The 25328-nt window shown below is 40.0% G+C and overlaps 1 protein-coding gene across 1 annotated transcript in view; it reads left to right on the top strand.

Annotated features, from left to right (window-relative positions):
- kcnn1b (potassium intermediate/small conductance calcium-activated channel, subfamily N, member 1b) overlaps positions 1-25328 on the top strand; it is a 61109-nt gene that overhangs the window by 23720 nt on the left and 12061 nt on the right. Inside the window, 5 exon segments of the mRNA XM_036579672.1 lie at positions 1712-2059; positions 2061-2131; positions 9277-9418; positions 10245-10355; positions 16669-16796. Of these exon segments, the coding sequence (XP_036435565.1) occupies positions 1712-2059; positions 2061-2131; positions 9277-9418; positions 10245-10355; positions 16669-16796 (800 nt within the window).

Raw genomic sequence — 25328 nt, 5'->3', positions numbered from 1 at the left:
TGTTTGGTGTGTGAAGTTCACTTCTTGAGTTTTAGCGCTGGAGCTTCGAGGCTGATGTAATAGAAGCGTATATCAAACTGTGTAGCTAAGGGATCTCTAATAGACTTGCTAATGCCATTTCTGTACTGGTGAAAAGGTAAAATCATCTAAAATGGTGTAAAAATATCTAATCTTTATCATTTTGAGGTTGTCATAAAAATAATGGACGTAATTCTTGACATTTTTTACTAGTTTTAAGTAGTTTATCTTTAAAACAAGCAAAAATGCATTTGTTCCATCCGCAAAGTATTTTGCTTGTTTAAAAATATTTCTTGAAAAAAAGCAAAGTTATCTGCCAGTAAAATAAGACACTTTGACTGAAAATGTTGCTGAATGTAAGATTAAAATGACAGAAATAGGTTCAATTTTTATTTCTCGTATTATTCTTATAATTACAGCAATTTCAAAATAAGAAATGTTCCATATTTCCACCTGATTTAAGATGATTAGACTTGCCAAACTGTAATTTATTGCAGTGTAACGCTATGTGACATACAGACGTATGCAAAAGTTTGTGTGCTCCAGGTCAGATTCCACGTTTTTGTTGTTTTTCTAAGTGAAAATAAGTCAACACCAGAGAATACATTTAATGCACAGTTACTGTGTATTTACTGAATGCAATATGTTGAAAAGAAAACATAGTTGTTTTTGCCTGTGCAAAAGTTATGGCACAATTAACATTGTGTATTTTATTTTTTCCAATATGTTAATGTCAGCAAAATAAACAAATATAGAAGTTTTGCAGTGCAAATTGCAGAAAGTGGCATATTTAAGTTCCTTGTAGAGGACAACAAATTATAGAAGCTTATAGCAACCAGATACCATAACCTCAAACTGTGTCAATCATAAAACTAGTAAAAATATTGAATATTTGGTTCTCTGTAGAGCACATCCTCACTTATTTTCATGTGGAAAATCAAGAAAACATGCTATTTGATCAACTTTGGACACAGATATCGACAAAATTCAGGCTTTAAGGTGGCTGCTACTATTTTTTTCCTTTGTTTATCATATTAGCCTCATAGCTCCAGTGAAAAACTATTGAAGTGGACTTAAGTGGGCACTTAAAATGTGTTTACATCGTCTCTGTCCAAAGAAAAACATGCATCTCTATTTTTGTCAGTTTTTTATTGTTCTTTATGATTTGAACGTGTAATAATTTTATGATGAATGTTCCAAAATCATTTGGAATAAAACATTTTACTGTAGGGTGCTGTTCATAAGGCTACATGACGCCTACATAAGCCTGACATGACAGCTGACATAACCCTACATAACTGTTTATAAATGCTTATTCCAGTAGGCGTCATCTGTCATAAAGGCTGCTTCAGCTAACTGTGGTCACAATTGGCAGAGGTAACCTTTATGGCGAGTGACACCTGTTGGAATAGTCATTTCAAAAGAGTTATGTAGGGTTAGGTCGGCTTATGTAGGCGTCATGTAGCCTTATGAACAGCTTACTACAGTAACATGCTACCTAATAAAACCTCTTACGTTTATTTACATTAAAAGTTAAGACTGTTTTTGACTTCTTCCTTAAAGTTACCATTTTGGAGATCCTTGTTTTTTTGGGCAGTGACGATATACAGTAATTCAGATGATCTGCTAAGTGAATGTGGGTGGGTGCGGTGGCCGGCCTGGTGGTCCATCTCCTGTGCATGTCTTTTCTCAGCTGTTCATGGTGGATAACGGAGCGGACGACTGGCGGATAGCCATGACCTACGAGCGGATCCTGTTCATCGTCCTGGAGCTGCTGGTGTGCGCCATCCACCCCATCCCGGGACACTACGTCTTCACGTGGACGGCGCGGCTGGCCTTCACTTACGCGCCCTCGGTGGCGGACGCGGACGTGGACATCATCCTGTCCATCCCCATGTTCCTGCGGCTCTACCTGATCGGCCGCGTCATGCTGCTGCACAGCAAGCTGTTCACGGACGCTTCGTCGCGCAGCATCGGCGCCCTCAACAAGATCAACTTCAACACGCGCTTCGTCATGAAGACCCTGATGACCATCTGCCCAGGGCACCGTCCTGCTGGTCTTCAGCATCTCCTCCTGGATCATAGCAGCCTGGACGGTGCGCGTGTGCGAAAGGTGAGGTGGGCCGCGGGCGGTTCCGAACCCTGCCGTGTCCACGGGGGCCGGACGCGTAGGTTTTTTTTAACTGTTCGTATTTTTACGGTTCGCGTTGTTCATTGTTGTGTTTTTTGCCCCCCCCTCCCCCTACCCCTCCCACCCCCCACCCTACATTGCTGCTGGATAGGGGTCCAAAGTGAGTCTGTGTGTTTTTTTGGGTTTTTTTTCTTTTTCTTCATCCGTGCAAAAGTGGAAAGCTGTCAAATTTGGCCCATGACCTTTACCGAGCTTCGTCTCAGCCTGTCCGGATGGGTCGCGGTGGTCCATTCTGCGGGAACAGCAATCATGCATTTCTTCCCCAGTGCATTGCATTGCTGACATGCTGGAGATCCCAAAGTCTTGAATGAATCATTTACGTTTAATTTTTTCGGTCAGTTATTATTATTTTTATTAATTTATTTCTATATTTATTTATTTGTTTGTTTATTTATTAAGTTCCTTGTGCTGGTCTGTGTTAAGAGCGCTCCAAAAGTTACGCTAATCTCCATATTGTCTGTTATTATTTGGATTTTGGGATTTTCACTTATTTGTCTTCATGTTCATGGTATTGTCTTTTTTTGGTTTTCCCCGAGGCCCTTTGTTTTTGTTTTTATTTGTTTGACCTTTTGACCTGTGCTGACTTGCTATTGTGGCCAGGGGAATACATTTGGCCCATATCTCGGGGGAAGGTGAAGGCCCGGCAGGCTACCGCGTGTAGCTTATCCGTAGCCCAAGGTGGAAGAGAGCGCTGAAGCTAACACAATCGGGTCACCCGAAGCCTTGTGGCTGATCTCTGCACACGTTTCCCTTCTCTTTTCCCCAGATTATGATCCAAACCACCTGCTCTCCTCACCCACCATTCCATACCATTCAGCTGGCTGCCGTAAGGTGTAAGGGGTTTGGTTGTTAGCTAGCATGAAGTATTCCCCTCACGGAGAGCCATGTTTCTGTATGACCTGACTGAACACTTGGGCCTATGAATTTGTTTTTGTTGTGCCTTTTACTTTTGAAATGTATTTATGTACTTATTTTTGCTTTAGTTGTGTTTATTCAATGCAGTTTCGTTATATAAGCTAATCACATTTGTGTTTATGCGAGATATTATGTAATTAGTGCATCTTAGGTAGGAGAGCGCTAGCACACTGTCCAGACACGTTTTATGCTAGTTAGCCAAGCTGACGGACTTACAGGTGTGCCAACTAGGCAAGCTGATGTGCTTAATATGAGCTAGCTGGCCAAGCTAATGTGCTTGTGGTCAATCAGATTATCTCTTATTATAACTAGGCAAGCTAATGTGCTTAATATAAGCTAACATTAGCTGCTTGGCTAGCACATACTATAAGCTAGCCAGTTAAGCTAATGTGCTTGTAATATGTGCTTAATATGCACTAGTTATTTAAGCTAATAGGTGCTTAACCTAATCTACACAGTTCTAAGTAGAGGCAGGATTGTTTTAGGTAAATTTATAGAGCAAATCCAACGTCATATCATCTCGGATAGCATCTTAAACGTATTAAAGCACCAACACATCTCTGAGTGCTGCAGTATGGCTAGCTAAGCTAATGCGCTAAGTGGCACTGTGCTCCTGGCTGTTGGAGGGACTTAAAGCTGCTATGTCAGCACCTCAGAGACCTCCGGGGCATGGCGGCGTTCCCCGGGCGAGGGCCAGAACGCCAAACGTTACGTCCCTGCCTTAAATCACGGGTCGGCAGGCCAGTACAGGCCTCTACTAATAGCACTCCAGTTAATGACTCCTCTGTTAAATTCACGGGCAGAGAAGCGGGACACTTGCTGATTGATTAATAGGCTCATAAATGCGCCGTACAGTACGGTGCTGCCGTCAGCACACGAGGCTGGGCGGCGCTCGCACAGTGTAGAAGTCTTCCAACGGCGTATGAACCATTTGACGTTGCATACTAATCCTGTACGGCGCATGTTTAAATATTTGAATTCGTAAACTCTAATCATAGTACGCTTTACAGGGACGTGGGTGGTCAGGGTGCTGTGGGGGCTTCAGCCTTCTCAGATTTCAGGATTGCATCTGAAAATAATAATAATAATAATAATAATAATAATGTATTATTATTTATTAATAATTATTAATTTATGAAATTAAAATGTATTAATTTATTTGTTTATTTAATTAATTAAAGTAAACTATGCAGGAACACTCAAAGAACCCTTTGCATGGTGAAATGGATCTTCAGATTGATGGAGAATGTGCTATAGATGGTTCTATATAGCATCAAAAAAGGTTCTTCTGTCGTAACAAGCATGATATTGTAACAATAGCAGAACCCTGTTTGGTGTTGTATTGAACCTTATACAGCACATTCTCCATCAATCTGAAGATCCATTTCACCATATGAAGAACCATTTAATCATGTAAAGGGTTCTTTGAGTGTTCATGGTTCCATATAGAACCATTTTCTTTACTAAAGAAGCCTTGAAGAACCATCATTTTTAAGGGTGTAGAAAATCATCCTACATTTCTTATATAAAATACAAAATAATGTAGGATATCAGTCCTTTCACTGCAAAAAAATGGTGTCTTGTCAAGTGAAATTATCTTATAGTATATATTATCAATAAATATTTCTCCTGTTGAGATTGTTTGAAGCTTATTTTAAGATTATTAACTTCGCATAATCGCATAAAATCTTCACCTCAGACTTCAAAAACCGTATCAAACTGAACGTATGAGTATCGTTACACCCCTGCTGTCCAGTGAAAGTGCGCCTCGGTAGCCGGTTCGGCCCGTCTGATCCTGCAGTTCTCTGTGCGGAGTGTTATCTGAGTTAATGATGTAGACTTGGTGATGCTGCCAGCTCGGCTGTATAGTCAGCTTTATGCTTGTGTAATGGGCTGCGTCTCTCACAGTGGTTCTACAGCAACTCGTCCTCTGTAGATGGACACGCGCTCGTCCCTCAGAGCGCCACGCTGCGAACGCCACTCCCTTTAAAAACGATCTGCACCCAGTCAGTCCGGTCAGGCCTGGGTGTCCTTACGTGCAGCTTTTGATGCTTATTCACTGCTAAAAATGATCAAAACACATGAAAACAACTCAAATCTCACCAATATATCTAATATTTTTCTGTATAAGATTGTATTAGCACGAATATAAGACTATTTAACCTGTTTCTGTCCATTTCTTAGTCACTTTGTGTAGTGAAAGTGTCTTATGAAGCAAAAAATGTGCAAAGTTGATCACTGTAATGATCATCTTACTGGAGAAAACGATCCATCCTCTAGAACTCGAACAGAAGGTAGCAGCACGGATCCTCACAGCACCAACACAGAGAGCTCAAATCACCCTGTTTACACTGCAAAAATTATATCTCAGCAAGTGAAAACATCTTAAATCTACCTGATTTATCTGATATTTCTCATTGTGACAGCATTGTAAAAATTTTATAGCAATATTTAATCTATTTGATCTGTTTTAGGCTATGGTATGTAGTGAAAGTGTTTTATTCCATTGGCAGATTTACTTGCTTCATCTGTTGTTTCTTGAAATGAGTCAAATTGTCTGCTTTAACTCCCAAAACAGGAAAGATAATCAGTTTATTTTGATCGTCCCCAGATAATTAAGTTTTTAACAAACATTCTGGTGACAGCTGCAGCACAAATAGATCTTGGCAAGTGAAAGACATTATTGTGTTGTAAGAATATTGAGATAATTGAACTTATTTCTAGACATTTTTTCTTGTTTTAAGTCATTTTATCTGGTGAAAGTGTTTTATTCCATTGGCAGATCATTTTACTTGTTTTAGGAAATAAAACAGATAATTTAGCTTATTTCAAGAAATCTGTAAATACAATCTTATGAAGATAAAATATGTTATATATTGACTCGGTTTAAGATATTTTCACTTGCTAAGATATTTTTTGCAGTGTAGAAAGAACTGCACAGAATTTAAAACCCTTTCACAAGATTTTAAAGCTTTGAAGGGGAACTCTGCTATTTTTTTCAAAATTTCTGCATAATTAAATGGTTGGGATGTGAACAGAGCAGTTTTATTTACTATCCAGAACCACCAGTGAACCTACACGAGTCTTCTGAGTCTATATGGAATGTTGATGATGGAAAATAGTGGAAAATCTGAAATAATAAGTTTTCTTTGGGGACTATTTTGCCTCACAGTGCCCTGCATGTATCCCTCCACCATGAATGGAGTTTAAGTTCTCTAAACTATCATAAAACAGTGTCTCAGTCATCAGGCAGTGAATTCATAACCATTTCATGTAGGAACTTTCTGTGAGGGAGCTTTTAGAGGTGGACGTCTGGTTCCTATCACCACCACTGTGAACAGTTCTGACTCTAAGTTTATCTAGAACAGAGCGTTTCACACCAAACCACTCTGAACCACTCTGAACCACTCTGTTCACATCTTAACCAGTTAACCAGTTAACATTTTAAAAAAATGTCCCCTCTAAAGCCTTTTAGAGCTTTAAAGTCTTGTAAAAGATTTTCAAAATCTATGCAGTTCTTTTTACGCAGCAAAAAATACCTTAGCAAGTAAAATATTTAGGTGTGTTAGTGTGTGTTGTGCTGGTCTGAGTGAATCAGACACAGCAGTGCTGCTGGAGTTTTAAACACTGTGTCCACTCACTGTCCACTCTATTAGACACTCCTACCTTGTTAGTCCACCTTGTAGATGTAAATTCAGAGACGATAGCTCATCTGCTGCTGCACAGTTTGTGTTGGTCATCCTCTAGTCCTTCATCAGTGGTCACAGGCCGCTGCCCACAGGACGCTTTTGGCTGGATGTTTTTGGTTGGTGGACTATTCTCAGTCCAGCAGTGACACTGAGGTGTTTAAAAACTCCAGCAGCACTGCTGTGTCTGATCCACTCGGACCGGCGCAACACACCACCACCACATCAGTGTCACTGCACTGCTGAGAATGACCCACCACCCAAATAGTACCTGCTCTGTGAGGGTCCATGGGGGTCCTGACCACTGAAGGACAGGGTAACAAAGTGTGCAGAGAAACAGATGGACTACAGTCTGTAACTGTAGAACTACAGAGTGAAACTATGTGGTCAGTGGAGCTGATAAAGTGGACACTGAGTGTTCTATTGCTTTACACACCAGTTAAATAAATACAGTAATAAATTAATAAACTGGGCCGTGAACGCGGCGTTTAATATGTTTTAATGTTCGCAGTTCCTTCACCAAATTATAGTTCCTTAACGAGCAGCTTGTTGCTACGTCAGAGTAACGAGCTCCGCCCACTCGCTGCACAGCCGGCAGTTCGTTCTCCAGCTCCTCACACTAAATTCCCAAACTGTCATCACCACTGAGCAGCTTTTCAGTCGGCAGCTGAGACAGAAGAACAGCTAAACAACCTGGAATCAGCCAGAAATGAACCCAACACCATTCGCCAAACGTGGAGTCTGATCTTCAGAGTCTGACCAAATCAGACTGAGCCATAAAACTGCCGCAATATCAAGTTTAGCTCAGTTTTGTCAGTTTTTGCCAGATCAGTATTAATGTTGTTTTGTTCCAGCCAGTCTGTAAAGCATCTTACAGCCCATTTAGTTTGGCGAATGGTGTTGGGTTCATTTCTGGCTGATTCCAGGTTGTTTAGCTGTTCTTCTGTCTCAGCTGCCGACTGAAAAGCTGCTCAGTGGTGATGACAGTTTGGGAATTTAGTGTCGTCTCATCTTCAGTCTGACCAAATCGGCTGTCGGTCAAATGTGATCTTAAAAGTGTCCGTTTTCTGTTTGTGGCAAAGTAAGAAGTAAAAACGTTCAAATGTCTTGAGCGTCTCCTACAGCTGACACAGTCGTTGCTTAGCGACGGCGTCTCAGCGGAGTGATACAGTGTTCGTGAAAACCGTGATGTTATGGTGAAATAACAGCACAGTTAGAACGCTGCTCAACCAATCAGCTCGCGTGGCCGAAACTAACTGTTGTATAATGTTCTGTATAGCTTCATTGCACCTATCAGCCTTGCTGGTTTGACAGGATTCATGGTTTTGAAAATCCTGACTGCTACAGCCGCTGATTTACGGGTTAATAAATACATCTGTGGTGCTTTCATCATTAGTAATACAGTAACCTGCTGCATCGCTAATGCAAAGTCCTGTAGGAACAATTCACTCAGCTAGTGGAAAAAATCAATATCCACCCTAAAGCACTGCGAAATGTACTTGCTCTTTCAAGGTAATCATCAAAAGAGTATTTTCTTAGTCTTTAAACCAGGAAATTCACTTTAGAGGCCACTGCGGCGCTGCTATAGGAGACAAGTAGGAGTGTTTACATCACATACAGCAAAGTTTACATTCACTAAACTGTTTCTGTCACTTTAACATGTAGGAAAAAAGTAAAAAGCACATAAATAGACAACAAAATACTTTTGCACAAGACTGTATGTTTGTGTCGAAGTAGTATTTTTGTGAGGGGGGGAAAGCTAACAGCTAAGGCTACAAGCTAAAAGGACAGTTTTCGCTAAATTACTGTTTCAGTAAAGGCTAGATTTGATTACGAAATGCCTAAATAGTGAGATTTAAAGTTCGAGACTGATTCTAAAGTCATTTTCCACCTCAAACAGTTTGTGAATCTACAGCAGTACAGACGTTTAGTGTTTATCCAGCTGAATCAGTTAGCATGGCAGTAAACAAGTATCATGACGCGTGTGAATATTTTTACACAGCAGATCGTTCCGAGGAGGCGTTCGTGAGAGCAGAGGAGAAAATCCATAAATCTGCTCAATCCAGTAAGATCAGCAGGATTTGTAAGGCTTATGTTAAGCCGTGTGATTGGCTAGATCAGTTTCAGGGAGACAGTAGCAGATGCTAAAAGGCTAAAAACAATGATTTGTGTACAGATTTCTGCAGCGTCTGATCCGAGCGCAGCATTCATTTACTCTCTTAAACACAGTCAGTAGTAAAGTCTGCAGATTTAATTCTCGGTGTATTTATTGCAAAAAGGGGACAAATATGCAAAGCTAGCAAGCAGCTTAGCATTTTAGTGGAAAACTAAAAGTAGACAGGCAGAATCTTTCTGACGGCATGTTTAATGCTTTTTTTTTGGTTTCTCAGACACGTCCTGATATCACCCCAGGTACGCTGCTCCTTATTAATGAAGCTGTTATGCTGTTTTTCTCTGTGTTCTCAGATATCACGATAAACAGGAGGTCACGAGTAACTTTCTGGGGGCGATGTGGTTGATCTCCATAACCTTCCTGTCCATTGGCTATGGAGACATGGTGCCGCACACCTACTGCGGGAAGGGGGTGTGTCTGCTGACCGGAATCATGGTGTGTCTACTCATAATAATAATAATAATAATCAAATCATAATAAAAGTTTCTTTATTCAGTATAAACTAAGTGTAGATTTGAATACTCTAGACATTAGAAGTATTTTATACGCTATATTCAATATTTCAATTATTTTGGGAATAACATGTTCTTAAATGATAAATACTCTAATTATTGATTAGCATTAATGATTGTCGACTTGTCTGCCTCGAGATTTGATACTACTGAAATAGCTTCATTCTGGATGTTAATTTTCTTATAACTTCATTTTGGATGTTACTTTTGGTGGAACGTTTAGTTACAATTGAAAAAAATATAATATTATTAATTATTAAGTATTTATTCATATTTAGGGAATGAAATCTGAACTTTAAATATAGACTTGTGTCAGTTTTTCAATGTATTCCCTACTTTGTCTAACTTTTTTTTTAAGTATACAGTAATATGACCGTACATATTGTTATCGTGATATTGTGATAATTTTAAATGTTTAACTGGATTTAGTGCCAAATATGAATAAAAATAACTGCGTTCACAGTTTTTGATAGTATTTTTTTAAATGTAGCATTACTGGTTCTTTTTTCTCAGTTCCAACTGATCAGACGTCTGAAAAAATAAATATCGTGACATTTCATGTTCTGTGAAAATTTTTAAAGTACCACAGTTTTTGCCATATTGCCCACCTGTAATTATTTATCTGTAGTAATTTATAATTGTTGTCAGTTCTTCTGCTAAATATTCTGTCAGAAAGCCAGTTTGTCTGAAAAGCAGCACCAAGCTGAGTGTTATGTCTGAAACGTGGTGTTGTTGTGTTTGTCCTGCAGGGAGCTGGCTGTACTGCCCTGGTGGTAGCAGTGGTGGCCAGGAAGCTGGAGTTGACCAAGGCGGAGAAACATGTTCATAACTTTATGATGGACACTCAACTCTGCAAAAGAGTGAGTCATTTTCATACACGTCCTCCTGATGATGATGAAGCACACGGTTCTCCGTGGAGCGAGAAGAATTCAGAGGAGCGGAGAACGTTATGTCAAACTGTCAGAGCCGCAGCTTAAAGCCAAACGTTGAATATGCTGATCCGCGGTGCCGAGGCGCCGGCAAACGGCCAAAATACATTTTGATGACACAATTTTGTAGATGAGAGCTGGACTGCGGGTTTCCATACCTTCAGAATTCAGAGCCACGGCGCTGCGTGTGCCGTATGCAGACGGAGTCTCGATGGCCACGGCTGTTAGAGGTTCAGCAGCAACTTGGATCCACTTGGCTAAAAAGCATTTTGGCAGACAGCACTATCCTAACTAGCGGTGTAATGATCCATCCGCATACCTGATGCATCGTTTATAACTCCTCCGGATATCAAAATCTAAATTGGAAAAAAATCAATCGTGAACCAAATCAGTTTGCCGTCAGCTCAAAAGCTGCGTTCACATTATCAGCCTCATGGCTCTTCGATTTTTTTGATCACATCTGATCTATCTTGCATGATGGTTCACATCGCTGTAGGTAAGACCCCGTTTACACCTGGTCACTTCATGTGTCTTGAGTATCAGGATTAAATCTGGAGGCCAAACCACATTAAAATGTGAGTGTAAACGCAGCAGAGACTCATTTAAAACAGATACAGATCTGATCACTCAAACCACTTTAGGAGGTGGACATTTGAGTCACATGTTATAGCAGCGTAAACACATCCGTCTCTCTAAGACACTTAACAACCAAAACTCCTCCCACTACAACCAAAACCCCTCCCACTACAACCAAAACACCTCCCACTACAGCGGAAACTCCTCCCAGTACAAGCGAAACTCCTCCTAATACAACTGAAACTCCTCCTAATACAACTGAAACTCCTCCCAGTACAACCAAAACTCCTCCCACTACAACCAAAACACTGCCCAGTACAACTGAAACTCCTTCCAGTAAGGGCGAAACTCCTCCTAATACAACCGAAACCCCTCCCAGTACAACCAAAACTTCTCCCAGTACAATCAAAACCCCTCCCAGTTCAACCAAAACTCCTCCCAGTGCAACTGAAATCCCTCCCAGTACAACTGAAACTCCTCCCAGTACAACCGAAACTCCTTCCAGTAAAACTGAAGCCCCTCCCCATGCAGTGCGTCCCTGAGCTCGTGATCCGTGTCTGTGGGGAAGGATGGTGGACGCTCCTGGTTGGGGTGAAACTAAATGCTTAATTTCCACATGAACAGACACAACTGTCCAAACACTGCAGACGAAGAGGCTGAACAGATAAACAGTTGGTGATTGGTTGCTGTGTAATGAGCAAATTTGCATTGTCTGTCCCACAGTAATCAGATTTCAGTCTGACTAATTTCAGTTTGACTACCAGGTGTAAATTCATGTGGCTAAAGTCTGATCCGGATACAATCCAGATACCAGACACAGGAAGTGAGCAGGTGTAAACGGGTCTGAGTGACTTGAATCTGTCATTAACGTGAACAAAATTGCTTCGACGACCCGCAAACATCCTAATCAATAACGTCCTAATCACCTGCGTCCTAATCAATCACGTGAATGAATTATGTGCATCATGAAAAGCAAACAAACTAACCAGCAAACCAAACCTTCACTGCAAAGACGATTAGATTTAAACAGATCTCAGCTGCTCATTAATGCCAGACCGAGGAGAAAAAGGGTCAGAAGCATCTCTTTTGCCTTTTTCCAGGCAATGTATTCAGGCTAGGTGCAGCTGCCACGGTAACGCTGACCAATAGAGCACACAGTGAAAAAAACACGACTCTTCAGCTACGTTCACATTAGCAGGCTGAAGTGGCACAAATCTGATTTTTTGCCTAATTGTGAAACAGATCTGATGTTTTCAGAGCAGTGTGAACACACAAATCTGATTTTTTCAAACCCAGCATGAGTCTCTTTGGCTACCTTCACATTACAAGCCTCATTGCTCAGATCTGATTTTTTGCTCAAATCTGATCTCTCTGACACGATGGTTCACTCTCATTTAGGTAAGTGATTCAAATCAGTCATTAATGTGACGAACCGGCGTCCTGAAATGACCCTCATGAGCTCATCCTACTCAGTAACGTCACGTGAATGAATCAAGTTCATCATCAGCACAAACTAACGAGCAGAACGAGCTTCGCTGAGAAGATCATTAACTCTGATCAGCTCTCAGCTTCATTATTAGAGCGAGACGAAGGAGAAAAAGGTGAGATGAGCTGCTTTTCCGCCATTTACAGGCTTTGACTTCTGTTCGGCGCTGCTGCCATGGTAACGCTGAATGATGGCGGAAAAAAGTACATGAATTTGGATCTGAGTGTCACATTAAGGTCGCATGGCCACGAATTGGATACGTATCCGATCTGGGACCACATATGAAAGGCTACGGCTACAGCAGGTAAAAGTGGCCCAAAGTGTGATCAGCAAAAAACACACTGAATCTGATATTTTCAATTTGAAGCGATTTGAGACGCTTTCATATGTGGTACTGAAATCCGATACGTATCCGATCTGCGGCAGTGCGACTCAGTCTGAACACCCAGATCGGAATTTATGCGGCTTTTATGTCAATCCAACCTGACATTCGTCATCATTTTGCGCTGCTGAGATTCATAAACATCTGGGCTGATGTTTCTGTACCAAAAAATTAGAAGAGACTCATCGCAGCCGCTCAGTGTTTGAAGAGATGTCTAAAGAAATGTCCGAACGCGGCCGCAGGAGAACGAGGCTGCAGCATCAAAGAACAGGTAAAAGTCTGAAAGCAGTGTTTAAAGAATCCGAGGACGCGAACCAAAGAACTGACCGCGCCCTTTTTACGGCTCGAACACATTCTGGGTGATGAGCCCAGCTGTCAGTCAGTGAAGCTTCCTGATGGCTCCTGTGATGCTGGTGAAGATGAAGCTGATCCTCCGGGAGCGACTGGCGTTCGTTGGCGGTCGTGATTGTTTACCTCTGGATGAGCCGTGAAGCTGCGTAACGCTCTGTTCTTTAGAGCATGTGGGTCAGTTTAGGAGCTGATCTGTTCAGACTGATGTCTCATACAGATCACATTTAAAAGATAATCTGAACAGCCAAACAAAAAAAATCAGATTTGGTGAGAAAATCAGATTCGGGACACTTTAACCTGCTGTGTGAACGTAGCCAGAGTGGCTCAGGTCAGATTTGAAAAGATCAGATTTGTGTGTCCACACAGCTCTAAACATCAGATGTGAGTCACATTAGGGCAAAAAATCTGATTTGTGCCACTGCAACCTGCCTTTCATATGTGGTCCTCCACTCCACATGCATCATCATTAATGTGGAGCCAGTAAACTGTGCAAAAATAACACATCTGACACTTTTTCACCTTCTTTCACATCTATACTATAATAAACAGCTGAAAGCTGATCATCTTCTCAGGAACGCTTGTTCTGCCGGTTAGTTTGTTTACTGTTCATGATTCATTTACATGACGTTGTTGATTGGGCATGCAGGTTGTTTCAGGACACCAGTGCGCTCAGATTAAAGACGAATTAGAGTCACTTAAATAACCGAGTAAATGATCATGTCAGAGAGATCGGATCTGAGCGACAAATCAGATTTGAGCAATGAGGCTTGTAATGTGAACGTAGCCATTGGCTGCATTAACATTAGCAGACTGAAGTGGCACAAGTAAATAAGTTTTTTATTACTTCCTAATTAGTAAGTTCAGTGTATAACTATACAAAACTTCACCAATCAGAACAATTCTTATGTTGTTTTTCCTCATTATACTAAATTTAGTTGTTGGACATAAATGAGTAAAATCTAATTATCATGTCTGATATTTCTAACAACACTTCTATAAGAATATTCAGCCTATTTCTAAACATTTTTACTTATTTTAAGTCTTTTTGTCTGGTGAAATCATCCTTTTCGAGTGGCAGAAATGTTTGTCAGAAGAAATAATACTTGCAATAAATCCAGTCGTCTGCCACTGGAATTTTCTCAATATAAAATGAAGTAAAATGTTTCTGGATACGTGTTGAATTGTCTTAAAATAGGCTTACAGCAGTTACATAATGGGAAATATTACATACACTGAGTAGATTTAATAGAATTTAATAGATTGTTTCACTTGGCAAGATATACATTTTTGCAGTGCAGTGCAGTTTTACAGTGGAGCTGAACGGAGCCAGCCAGGCTGCACACAACGCAATTAAAGGAAGAAGCAATAAATCCTGCCCTTCACATCTCTGTGTTAAAGAAAAGACCAGTTTGAATTTTAATAGGTCCATATTTATGTTTTGATTTATAGTTTGATGAACTCTGTGAACGTAGTTTCAAAACGTACCGTTCAGCTGCACATAGAGTCCATATTGAATTCATCATGGTTGTGATGTCATGAATAGATTTAGTAGTAGTTTAGCCCATTCAGCAGTTTAGCCCCACCCATTCAGCCTACGGCAGTTTAGTCCAACCATTCAGCTACAGCAGTTTAGCTCCACCCATTTAGCCTACAGCAGTTTAGCCCCACCCATTCAGCCTACAGCAGTTTAGCTCCATGCATTTAGCCTACAGCAGTTTAGCCCCACCCATTCAGCCAACAGCGGTTTAGCCCTGCCCATTCCTGTTGATGTAGAGTGTTGTTCCTGCAGACAGTCTATATCACAGTTGTTGGAGAGGAAGTTGCGGGAAAGCGATTAAACGTTGTGCTCTTCCTGGCTGTCAGGAAGCAAATGGATCATTGCAGCTTCCAAAGTATCCACACATCTGAAATGAGCGGCTGAGGTTAATCTTCCCCACGGCTCTGTTTATCTGGACAATACATATGCTTCTGCTTATAAAAACATCTTATAATGATAGAGTACATAAAAACAAACGTTAATGTACTGAAATGAGACACGGAGCTCTTTTTACTGGATTTATTAAATTCCCTCAATTTACTGAAGTACTGATTAGATAAACCAGGTATTGGGTTATGACTGTAATTAGTACTGGAATGCATCGAGGAGAGTTTTGGAAATAGTAAAACAAACACAAAGGCAGAAAATCACTTCAAAAAGAAGGTTCTTCAAGGGTTCTTTAGTAAAGAAAATGGTTCTATATAGAACCATGAGCATGCAAGATTAAAGGGCATTCTGAAAGGGTTCTTCAAATTGAGATTGATGGAGAATGTGTTGTATATGGTTCTAAGTAGAACCCTTTTGAAAATGTTTCTATAAAGCACCAAATTAGGTTTTGCTTTTGTTATGATGTCAAGCTTGTAACAGTATAAGAGCCCTTTTTGGTGCTATACAGGACCATCTATAGCACATTCCTCATCAATCTGAAGAACAATGTCACCATGCAAAGAACCATTTAAGCATGCAAAAGGTTCTTTGAGTGTTCATGGTTCTATATAGAACCACTTTTTACTGAAGAACCCTTGAAGAACCTTCTTTTTTGAGTGTGTATATAAATAATTTATTCAAGTCTCAGGTGCATAAAACATTTGCACAGTACTGTATACCAGTCTTAGGGCAGCCCGCATAATAATAATAATAATAATAATAATAATAAACCTTTCTTAAAGAACACTTTACAAAACTCTGAGAACAAAACAAAAACAGCCAAAGAAATCAAACATGTTTCGAAACAACAAAATATGGGACAAACAGCAGAGCGTGTTAACGGAGTGGGTGAAAAATGATCATGTAAAAAATAATTATGACATAAATCCACACAGATTGACTTTAGAGGAAGAAATGAAATACCATAATGTGGAATATGGGCCCTTTAACCCTCTGATGCTCTGAGCTCATTCTCTCTCGATCTGTTCATCTCTTCTTAAACTCTCCTTTAAAGGCTCTTCATATATCATGATCCTCATATGTTTCATATCTAAATGCTCCGTTATCTTCATCACTACTTTCCAAAACTGCTGCAGCAGCTTCAGCAGCTGTAAACTCTCTGCACGCCGTTTCACACGAGTCTCCGATGTGGACTGAATGAAGAATGAAGGGTTTCCGGCGTGATGGTCAGTCCTTAGTGATTTCCTGAGTGTCCATTGGTCAGTTTCACACAGAATGTAGACGGACACACCAATCCACCAGCTCCATACGGTGAGAGGCAGATGGCGTGTATCTCAGCCCCTCTTCATAGGCTCATAACTCCGGATGTGAGTCTCGTATGATCTCGTGATAAGATGGAATGGAAAGGGCGACTCTACAGATGATGTAGCCGTATGAGACTGAAGGCTGAAGGTGACGTTCCTGTTTACTCTGACTGAATTCGGAGGCTCAGTTACTGAGTCTGTTGTTTGTTTTTCTCCGACAGGTGAAGAACACGGCTGCTAACGTACTCAGGGAAACGTGGCTCATCTACAAACACACCAAGCTCGTGAAGAAGATCGACCACGCCAAGGTCAGAAAACATCAGCGCAAGTTTCTGCAAGCCATTCACCAGTAAGTACAGCAGAACCTTCGGTTCTCTACTGCAGAGCTGATGTGGCGCGAGTGTAGTGAGCGGACATTGGGGCTGTCACGAGTGCTCAGTTAAGCCTAAGTCTTTGATTAAAATGGAGCTTGATTGATCGGCAGTGATTAGTTTGATGGTAATGTGTATTTTAAATTCTCTCAGTGAGAAACAGAGCCTGACAGACGCCCATCTGTACGCATTTTACTACAGAGTGATTCATCACTGTTTTTAAAGTCTTCCTAGTTTAACTTAGCATTGTGTGACCTTAGAAAGGCTCTTCGTGGATTATTATTGTTCTCCTCGCTTCTCGATCCTTAGTTCTTCTCAGTGAAAGGGGAATTCCACCAATTTTCCAAACTTTTTACATAATGCAATGGCTGTAATATCTTCTGGCTTATTATATGCAATGCTGATGATGCTGAACTAGTGATAGATTTGCCTTCTCAAAACTATCTTAAAACAAAGTCTCGTATATCAGCGTATTTATAATCTAACAAGGGATCTCTTCAAGGTGGACGTCTGGTTCCATTCCCCACCACTGTGAACAATTCTGACTCTATAGATTTACTTTAAACCACTCTGAATGACTTTATTTACATACATCTTAGCTGGTTGATTAAGCAGGAATATTGGAAATATTGATGGAATTCCCCTTTAGTTGTCAAAATAACTGGTATATTACTCAGTCACTAATATAATATACAGTGACAGCCCTAGTAAATATTATTTGTCCAGACTTTGATACTTATGATAGGAACTCATGTTGACTCGGGGCACACAGCATGGTGAGGTCTCTGACTTTTGTTGGATCTTTTTAAGGGTAACTAGTGATGTAAGTTGGGACAGGGAGGCTTTAAATGGCTTAAATCATATCATTAATGGTGCTGATCAGGGGATAACATGTGTTTACCCTTTGAGTGCCCTCCCTCTGTTGAACTGGAGGCCAAAGTGTTTACTAATAAAACTCTACATGCATTTATTTACGTTAGCTACGAATGCTAAGTAGCACTGATAATGTTAAGGCTGTACTTTAAGAGCTCTATCTTTGTGTCAGTGTGCTAAAATGATGCCACCACACCAAAAACAGGCGTCTACTGCCAGTTCTCATTCACTAATGACCTACTTCCTGACTGTTTCCTGTGCTGTCCGGGTTTCTTGCTCTGGGATTCCCAGAATAGACAAAGTGAGGATATTTCAGCAGCTAAGGAGCTTTCAGAATTGCATTTGGATCCCTGGGGAAGCACATCTAGATTATAAAAAGTGCCATAATGTCAGTGTAACAGCTTTCAGAGCATTTAGTAAGGATGCCACCTCACTAAATAGCAGTGAAAAGCAATTAAACAATGAAAAAGGTTAGTGTCTGTAAAGGTTCAGTAACAGTAATCCTGCATATTTACAGTAGACTTTTTGATAAAGGTAGGTTTTTACTTTATGGTAGGGCATTGCTAGGCTGTTTCTGTGGTATCCCAGGTGGTTGCTAAGGTGTTGCTAGGCTGTTTCTGTGGTATCCCAGGTGGTTGCTAAGGTGTTGCTAGGCTGTTTCTGTGGTATCCCAGGTGGTTGCTAAGGTGTTGCTAGGCTGTGTCTGTGGTATCCCAGGTGGTTGCTAAGGTGTTGCTAGGCTGTTTCTGTGGTATCCCAGGTGGTTGCTAAGGTGTTGCTAGGCTATTTCTGTGGTATCCCAGGTGGTTGCTAAGGTGTTGCTAGGCTGTTTCTATGGTGTCCCAGGTGGTTGCTAAGGTGTTGCTAGGCTGTTTCTGTGGTATCCCAGGTGGTTGCTAAGGTGTTGCTTTGTTAATTCCAGGTGGTTGTTAACATATTTCTAGGCCATTGTTATGTAATCCCAGGTGGTTGCTAAGATGTTGCTGTGGTATCCCAGGTGGTTGCTAAAGCGATGCTGAGCCATTGATATGGAATCACGTATGGTTGATAAGGTGTTGCTAGACTGTGTTATCCCAGGTGGTTGCTAAGGTGTTGCGAGTTTATGCTGTTGTGTCCCAGGTTGTTGCTAAGGTGTTGCTAGGCCATTTCTATGGAATCCCAGGTAGTTGCTGACATATTGCTAGACCATTGCTATGGATCTTTAGACCATTGCTAAGGCTATTTTATTGTGTCCCAGGTAGTAGCTAGGGCACTGCTAGGCCGTTGCTGTATTATTCCAGGTGGTTGTTAATTTATTGTTAGGTCGTTGCTGTGGAATCCCAGGTGGTTGCTAAGGTGTTGCTAGGTCATTACAGTGGTATCCCAGGTGGTGCTCAGGTGTAACCAAAAAACATATATGCGCTTCGTCCCAAAATCACAAGTACACTAATCCAGAATAGGCTTTACAGTCCTACAAAGTTTTGTGGTTCTAGCTTGAAAACTGTGACCTAGTTTCTGTGAGCCTATCTGGCGATAAGTCAATAGGCAGCAGTTTACAGGTAGTTATAAATTCACCCTTGATCTGTAAACCCATAGTAAATTATATGTACATACCTGCAAGTGGCAATCACAGGGGTCCAAGCACTATTGGCCACTAGGCCCCAGTTTGCAATTACATTACTGAACACTAAACTACTGCTTATGACCGGCTTGTCATATCGGTGCATCCATAATGTAATATAATTTGAATATTGATCTAGACTTATATGATATTATTTGTCCCTTTAAAATTGTTCATTCTCCAAAAAAGCTGAACCCAGTGTGGTGACACATCACTGCAGCACTAAAACTGTGACACTGCTGAAAGTGGAGCTCTTAATGTATATGAACATGTAATGAACGTGTAATGCAGCATGTAGTGGGTTCGCAGTGCAAATGAGAAATTTAGAAGTTTAGAGAAGATTTTAAAGTTCACCTGGAAGAGGTGTGTGTGTACGTCTGTGTGTGTGTACGTCTGTGTGTGTGTGCGTGTGTGTGTGTGTGTGTGTGTGTGTGTGTGTGTGTGTGTGTGTGTGTGTGTGTGTGTGTGTGTGTGTGTGTGTGTGTGTGTGTACGCACTTCAAGGTTTTTAAAACTGTATTGTGTGTTTCGTCTGTTTTGTCTTAAATCACTGCAGAGCTCAGAAGTAAGTTGCGTCTTCTATCTTTCCTTTCCATCAGCCTTTCTGTTCATTTTATTTAGTCTTATCTACCGATATCAAACCAACATAAAGAATGTTTGAAGCTGGATGCTGAACTCCAACCCCTGTTTTACACCCATAGAGTCAAATTCATTGGGTTTTTTGGTCACTCCTTATTAGACTGCTTCCACAGCATGGAAAAATCAGAGATAGCATCTTCTCAGCTTCAAATTCATCAGCCTTTTTCCGGCGCCCAGAGTCCATTCATCCACTCTGCACCTGATCTCCATCTGAGTCTGCACTGAGAACCAAGATACACTCCAGAAACCCCCAAATAACATCCAAAGACCTCAAAAAAACTCCAAAAGTTTTCAAAAAAATCTCCAAAAACCTCACAACATTCCCCAGAATTCTCCAAAAAAACTCCAGGATCCTCCAAAAATCTCCAGAAACCTCACAACATTCCCCAAAATTCTCCAAAAAAACTCCAGAATACTCCAAAAATCTCCACAATCCTCAAAAATGGTATATTGTCAAGTAAAAGTTTCTTAAATCTAGGCAACCATCTAGATGGTTGTGCACTTATTATAGGATTATTTAAATCTCACTATGTTGGCAGATAATGCTTGTTGTAAGAAATGAGCTTGAAACCAGCAAAATTATTTGCCAGTATAGTGAAATAATTTTACTGAATAAAACCACCTAAAACAGGTAAACAATTCCAGAATTAAGCTAGATGATCTTATAATAAGTGCACAACCATCTCAGAATGGACAATGTTAGATATTTCGACTAGATTTAAGATCATTTTACTTGACGAGATGAGTTTTTGCAGTGTAGATAGTAGACACTGAAAAATAGAGTACTATGTAGTTGTATGCAAAAGTTTGGGCACCCCTGGCCAAATAACGCAAGGAAAATTGCATTCAAAATGAAGGTTAACAGTAAACAGCAGATGATGATGGACCTAATTGCAGAGGACTGATCCATCCAGATTGTACTGAAGTACCTGGAACTGAGTGAATAGAACTCCCTGTAAAGGTTTATTGATCGTATGCTAGTGCTTTGGGGAAATTTAACCTGGTATCAGATCAGTACCTTCTTTATTATTCGATATTAGGAATGTTTTACCGTTCTCCTGTAAAGTTGCTGTTTTAGAGATACACGTTTTTTATAACTGCTACAATATTCCTGCTTTGGCTTCCAATAAAAAATCTAACTGGGTGGGAAATATAAAAACAAACTGATCGGATGGAATTTGTGGGGGAAAATATGATTGGCTGCTCAAATATAGTCTGTCGTCACTTGACATCTATTTTTTGAACTTTAATTAATGTCCATATTTGAGTTCTGAGCACAAATCTGATAAAAATGTTTACATTCAACAAACAAAATGGCTAAAAAGTGAGTTTTTTTCACTTAGTTGAACATAAAATGTGGTCTTTTGGTCATAAAACTACTGATAACACAATTTTACAATGTCGATAGTGAATCTGAATTTAATTGGGAATAAAAGTATAAAAATGGCATATAATCAAAAAATCCAAATGTGTCCTGTTAGAGGTGTGTCTACGGTCTAAGTCCCAAGTTTTTGGTGTTTTTCCTTATAATAATTGATGCAGCAAATCCAGCAAACGTGAACGCTTTACGTCCTTGTTCTTCAGTCAGTTCAGTGATTTTGGCCCAGAAAACTGCTGAGCGCACCACTCATCTATAATATATTCACCTGCACTTTTACATACCCCCATCCCCGGTCTAATGCTCACGAGCATAAATATTTATAAATACCTACACATGGAGTTGTTTTTTTAGATTTTATGCTCCTTTCTGGGGGAAAGCTGAGTGTATCTGTACGTCCAGTGCCAGAAAACATGGAGGTGAGGGTGCAGACAGAACCAGAGCAATTTTGGCCCTCCCCAAAATTGAGAATTCATCTGTAAACAAACAAAAACAACAACACACCACCACCAACACTCGTGCAGGAGGTGATGAAAGTGCTTGGGTTTTATTTTCCATACAGCTTGCATTGAAACCTTTGTTCACCGGTCGGTTGCGTTGAGGTTGCTTGGCTGTGGATCGGAGTTGATTGTGTGTAAATGACAGAATGAAGCACTGAAGTTAGCCGCGTTCTGCATGTAGAAGATTCACACATGCACTCGTGTGCTCCTCACTAGCTGCTTGTGAATGGCACCACAGTCCCAGAATACACACATCGTTTTGCTTTAAATGTCTTCACAAATGTAATTCTGCACATATAAATACACAGTAACGGTCAATAATCTGGACACACCTACTCACATATTCAAAGGAAGAGAGTTCTGCTGATGGTGAAGTTGAAAATTAATCCAGAAATGTGATTAAATTAAATATAAATGGCACTTAGAATTAAAAAGCCTTGGCTATGGACAAAAGATAAACAAATAAAACCTTTTTTTTTTCATAATCACCTTATAATGAAGGCTTTTTCATTCTCAGAAGAATGAAATTAACATTTTCACACTAAATATTTTGAATTTTTGTTTTGGAAAATGTACACAAGCTTTAGATCAAATTGCCTAAGATTATCAGCAAACATATTCAAAGAAGTGGGTCCAAACTTTTGACTGGTACTGTATGTGTCTACTATAATATATGACATTGACCAAATATATGTACAAATTATACATATTATTAAAAACTATACATATTCTACAGGCATATGTGCATTGATATATCTGCAGAGTCTCAAGGAATTTGTTTTATTTGATGCATAAAATCTGAAATATTGCCATATAATGTTATAATGTTATGATATCTGCACATTTTAATGCACAATTACTGTTTATTTGCTGAATTTAACATATTGGGGGAAAAAAAAAATATTATAAAATAAAAAAAATAGTATATAAAATGTGGCCGGTATAAAAATGTCGGCTTATTTTGTTTTATGTTTTTCCAACATTTTAATAGAAATTGTGCATTAAAATTATGCAGGTAAATGCAGTGTTTAAGTGTGTTCTCTGTAGAGGATATTTATTTTCACTTAGAAAATTCAAACATTTTATTATGCTCTATGTACAGTACTGTACAGTGATGTACAAATGTTTGAAAATAAGTTCTATATACAGTATTATATAAATACACAGATCAGCCATAACATTAAGTCCACCTCACTGTCCACTTTATCAGCTCTACTGACCGTATAGTTTCACTCTGTAGTTCTACAGTTACAGACTGTAGTCCATCTGTTTCTCTGATACTTTGTTAGCCCCCTTTTACCCTGTTCTTCAGTGGTCAGGACCCCCATGGACCCTCACAGAGCAGGTACTATTTGGGTGGTGGGATCATTCTCAGCACTGCAGTAACACTGACGTGGTGGTGGTGTGTTAGTGTGTGTTGTGCTGGTCTGAGTGGATCAGACACAGCAGTGCTGCTGGAGTTTTATACACCTCAGTGCCACTGCTGGACTGAGAATAGTCCAGCAACCAAAAATATCCAGGCAACAGCATCCTGTGGGCAGCGTCCTGTGACCACTAATGAAGGACTAGAGGATGACCAACACAAACTGTGCAGCAGCAGATGAGCTATCGTCTCTGACTTTACACCTACAAGGTGGACTGACAAGGTAGGAGTGTCTAATAGAGTGGACAGTGAGTGGACACCGTGTTTAAAAACTCCAGCAGCACTGCTGTGTCTGATCCACTCAGACCAGCACGACACACACTAACACACCACCACCACGTCAGTGTCACTGCAGTGCTGAGAATGACCCACCACCCAAATAGTACCTGCTCTGTGAGGGTCCATGGGGGTCCTGACCACTGAAGAACAGGGTAAAAGGGGGCTAACAAAGTATCAGAGAAACAGATGGACTACAGTCTGTAACTGTAGAACTACAGAGTGAAACTGTATGGTCAGTGGAGCTGATAAAGTGGACAGTGAGTGTAGAAACAAGTGAGATGGACTCATACAGTGTAAATATAGTAATGTGCAAAAGAATTTAAGAAGCTGTTTATCTGGTCAGTAGGTGTTTATTTGCTCAGAAAAACACTAATATTGTGAATGAATATGAATAATTTAATACAGTATGTAGTCATTTTGTGTATGTTAATGTGTTTGTTTCCTGCCCTCTCCTTGAGGAAGTCCAGTATTGTAGATCTCATCTAATACCTGCTTTATCTAATCAAAACTTCATTAAGTTAAATCAGGCGCTGCTGATGGAATGGAATAAATCTATCTGACATCTGGAGGAGAAATCTAGAACCAAACTTTCTTCTTCCAACTAGATGGAAGAACAAAGATTGATTCTACAACAGGATATCAACTACTTCTTCAAAATGCAAAATTCTTCTTTCTGTTTACAGTATTTATGTTTATTTGCATCTATTCTAATGATATATAGTGATTTTACTGGCAGAAGTGTACTCACTGCCAAGATAAGTGGTTTTAAATAGTGTGATTAAATACTTAAAGGGGAGCTCCACCAATTTTTCAAAACTTCTGCATGATTAAATGGTTGAGATGTAGTCAGAGAGGTTCAGAGTGGTTTGGTGTGAAACGCTCTGTTCTAGATAATCTTACCGAGTCAGAATTGTTCACAGTGGTGGTGATAGGAACCAGACGTCCACCTCTAAAAGCTCCCTCACAGAAAGTTCCTACATGAAATGGTTATGAATTCACTGCCTGATGACTGAGACACTGTTTTATGATAGTTTAGAGAACTTAAACTCCATTCATGGTGGAGGGATACATGCAGGGCGCTGTGAGGCAAAATAGTCCCCAAAGAAAACTTATTATTTCAGATGTTCCACTATTTTCCATCATCAACATTCCATATAAACTCAGAAGACTCGTGTAGGTTCACTGGTGGTTCTGGATAGTAAATAAAATGTCTATATTTGTGTTGTAGTCATGGCGACTCCTGGTTCCTATCACCACCACTGTAAAGACATCTGAACCATTTCACACCAAACCGCTCTGAATCTCTCTGTTTACATCTCACACACTGAACTATGGAGAAATTTTGAAAAATTGGTGGAATTCCCCTTTAAGACTTTTGCGCAGTACTATAAATATATTTTTGACTGTATATACAGCTATAAATGTGTGAAATGATTCTGTTATGATGCTGCTGCTCTACAACATCACCGACTCCGGCTGATCAGTAGGGAGCTATAAACATGAAGAAATGCTCAGTGTGTCCAGGATGATGAACAGAGCTGACTAAGAAACACTGAGAATGACGTTAATAATTAATCATAAAATTAAAACGAATATCCAGGATGTCTGGTATTTGAAAAGTGGAGATCAAATCTCAGGCAGATAACTTATCAGGGAATGACTATAAATAAATAATTACAGTATATTATTAATCATATCATAACTTCTTGATATTCGCAAAAAAACTTGAATAAAATATCATGAAATACCATCTGGAGTCGAGCTTACAGCGTTTTAGTCTACACTGTATGAGTTAATGTATATAAATATATGTATATGT

This window comes from Colossoma macropomum, unplaced genomic scaffold (assembly GCF_904425465.1).
Source record: "Colossoma macropomum unplaced genomic scaffold, Colossoma_macropomum, whole genome shotgun sequence".
Taxonomy (NCBI): domain Eukaryota; kingdom Metazoa; phylum Chordata; class Actinopteri; order Characiformes; family Serrasalmidae; genus Colossoma; species Colossoma macropomum.
This window is presented reverse-complemented; position numbering and strand designations above follow the sequence as displayed.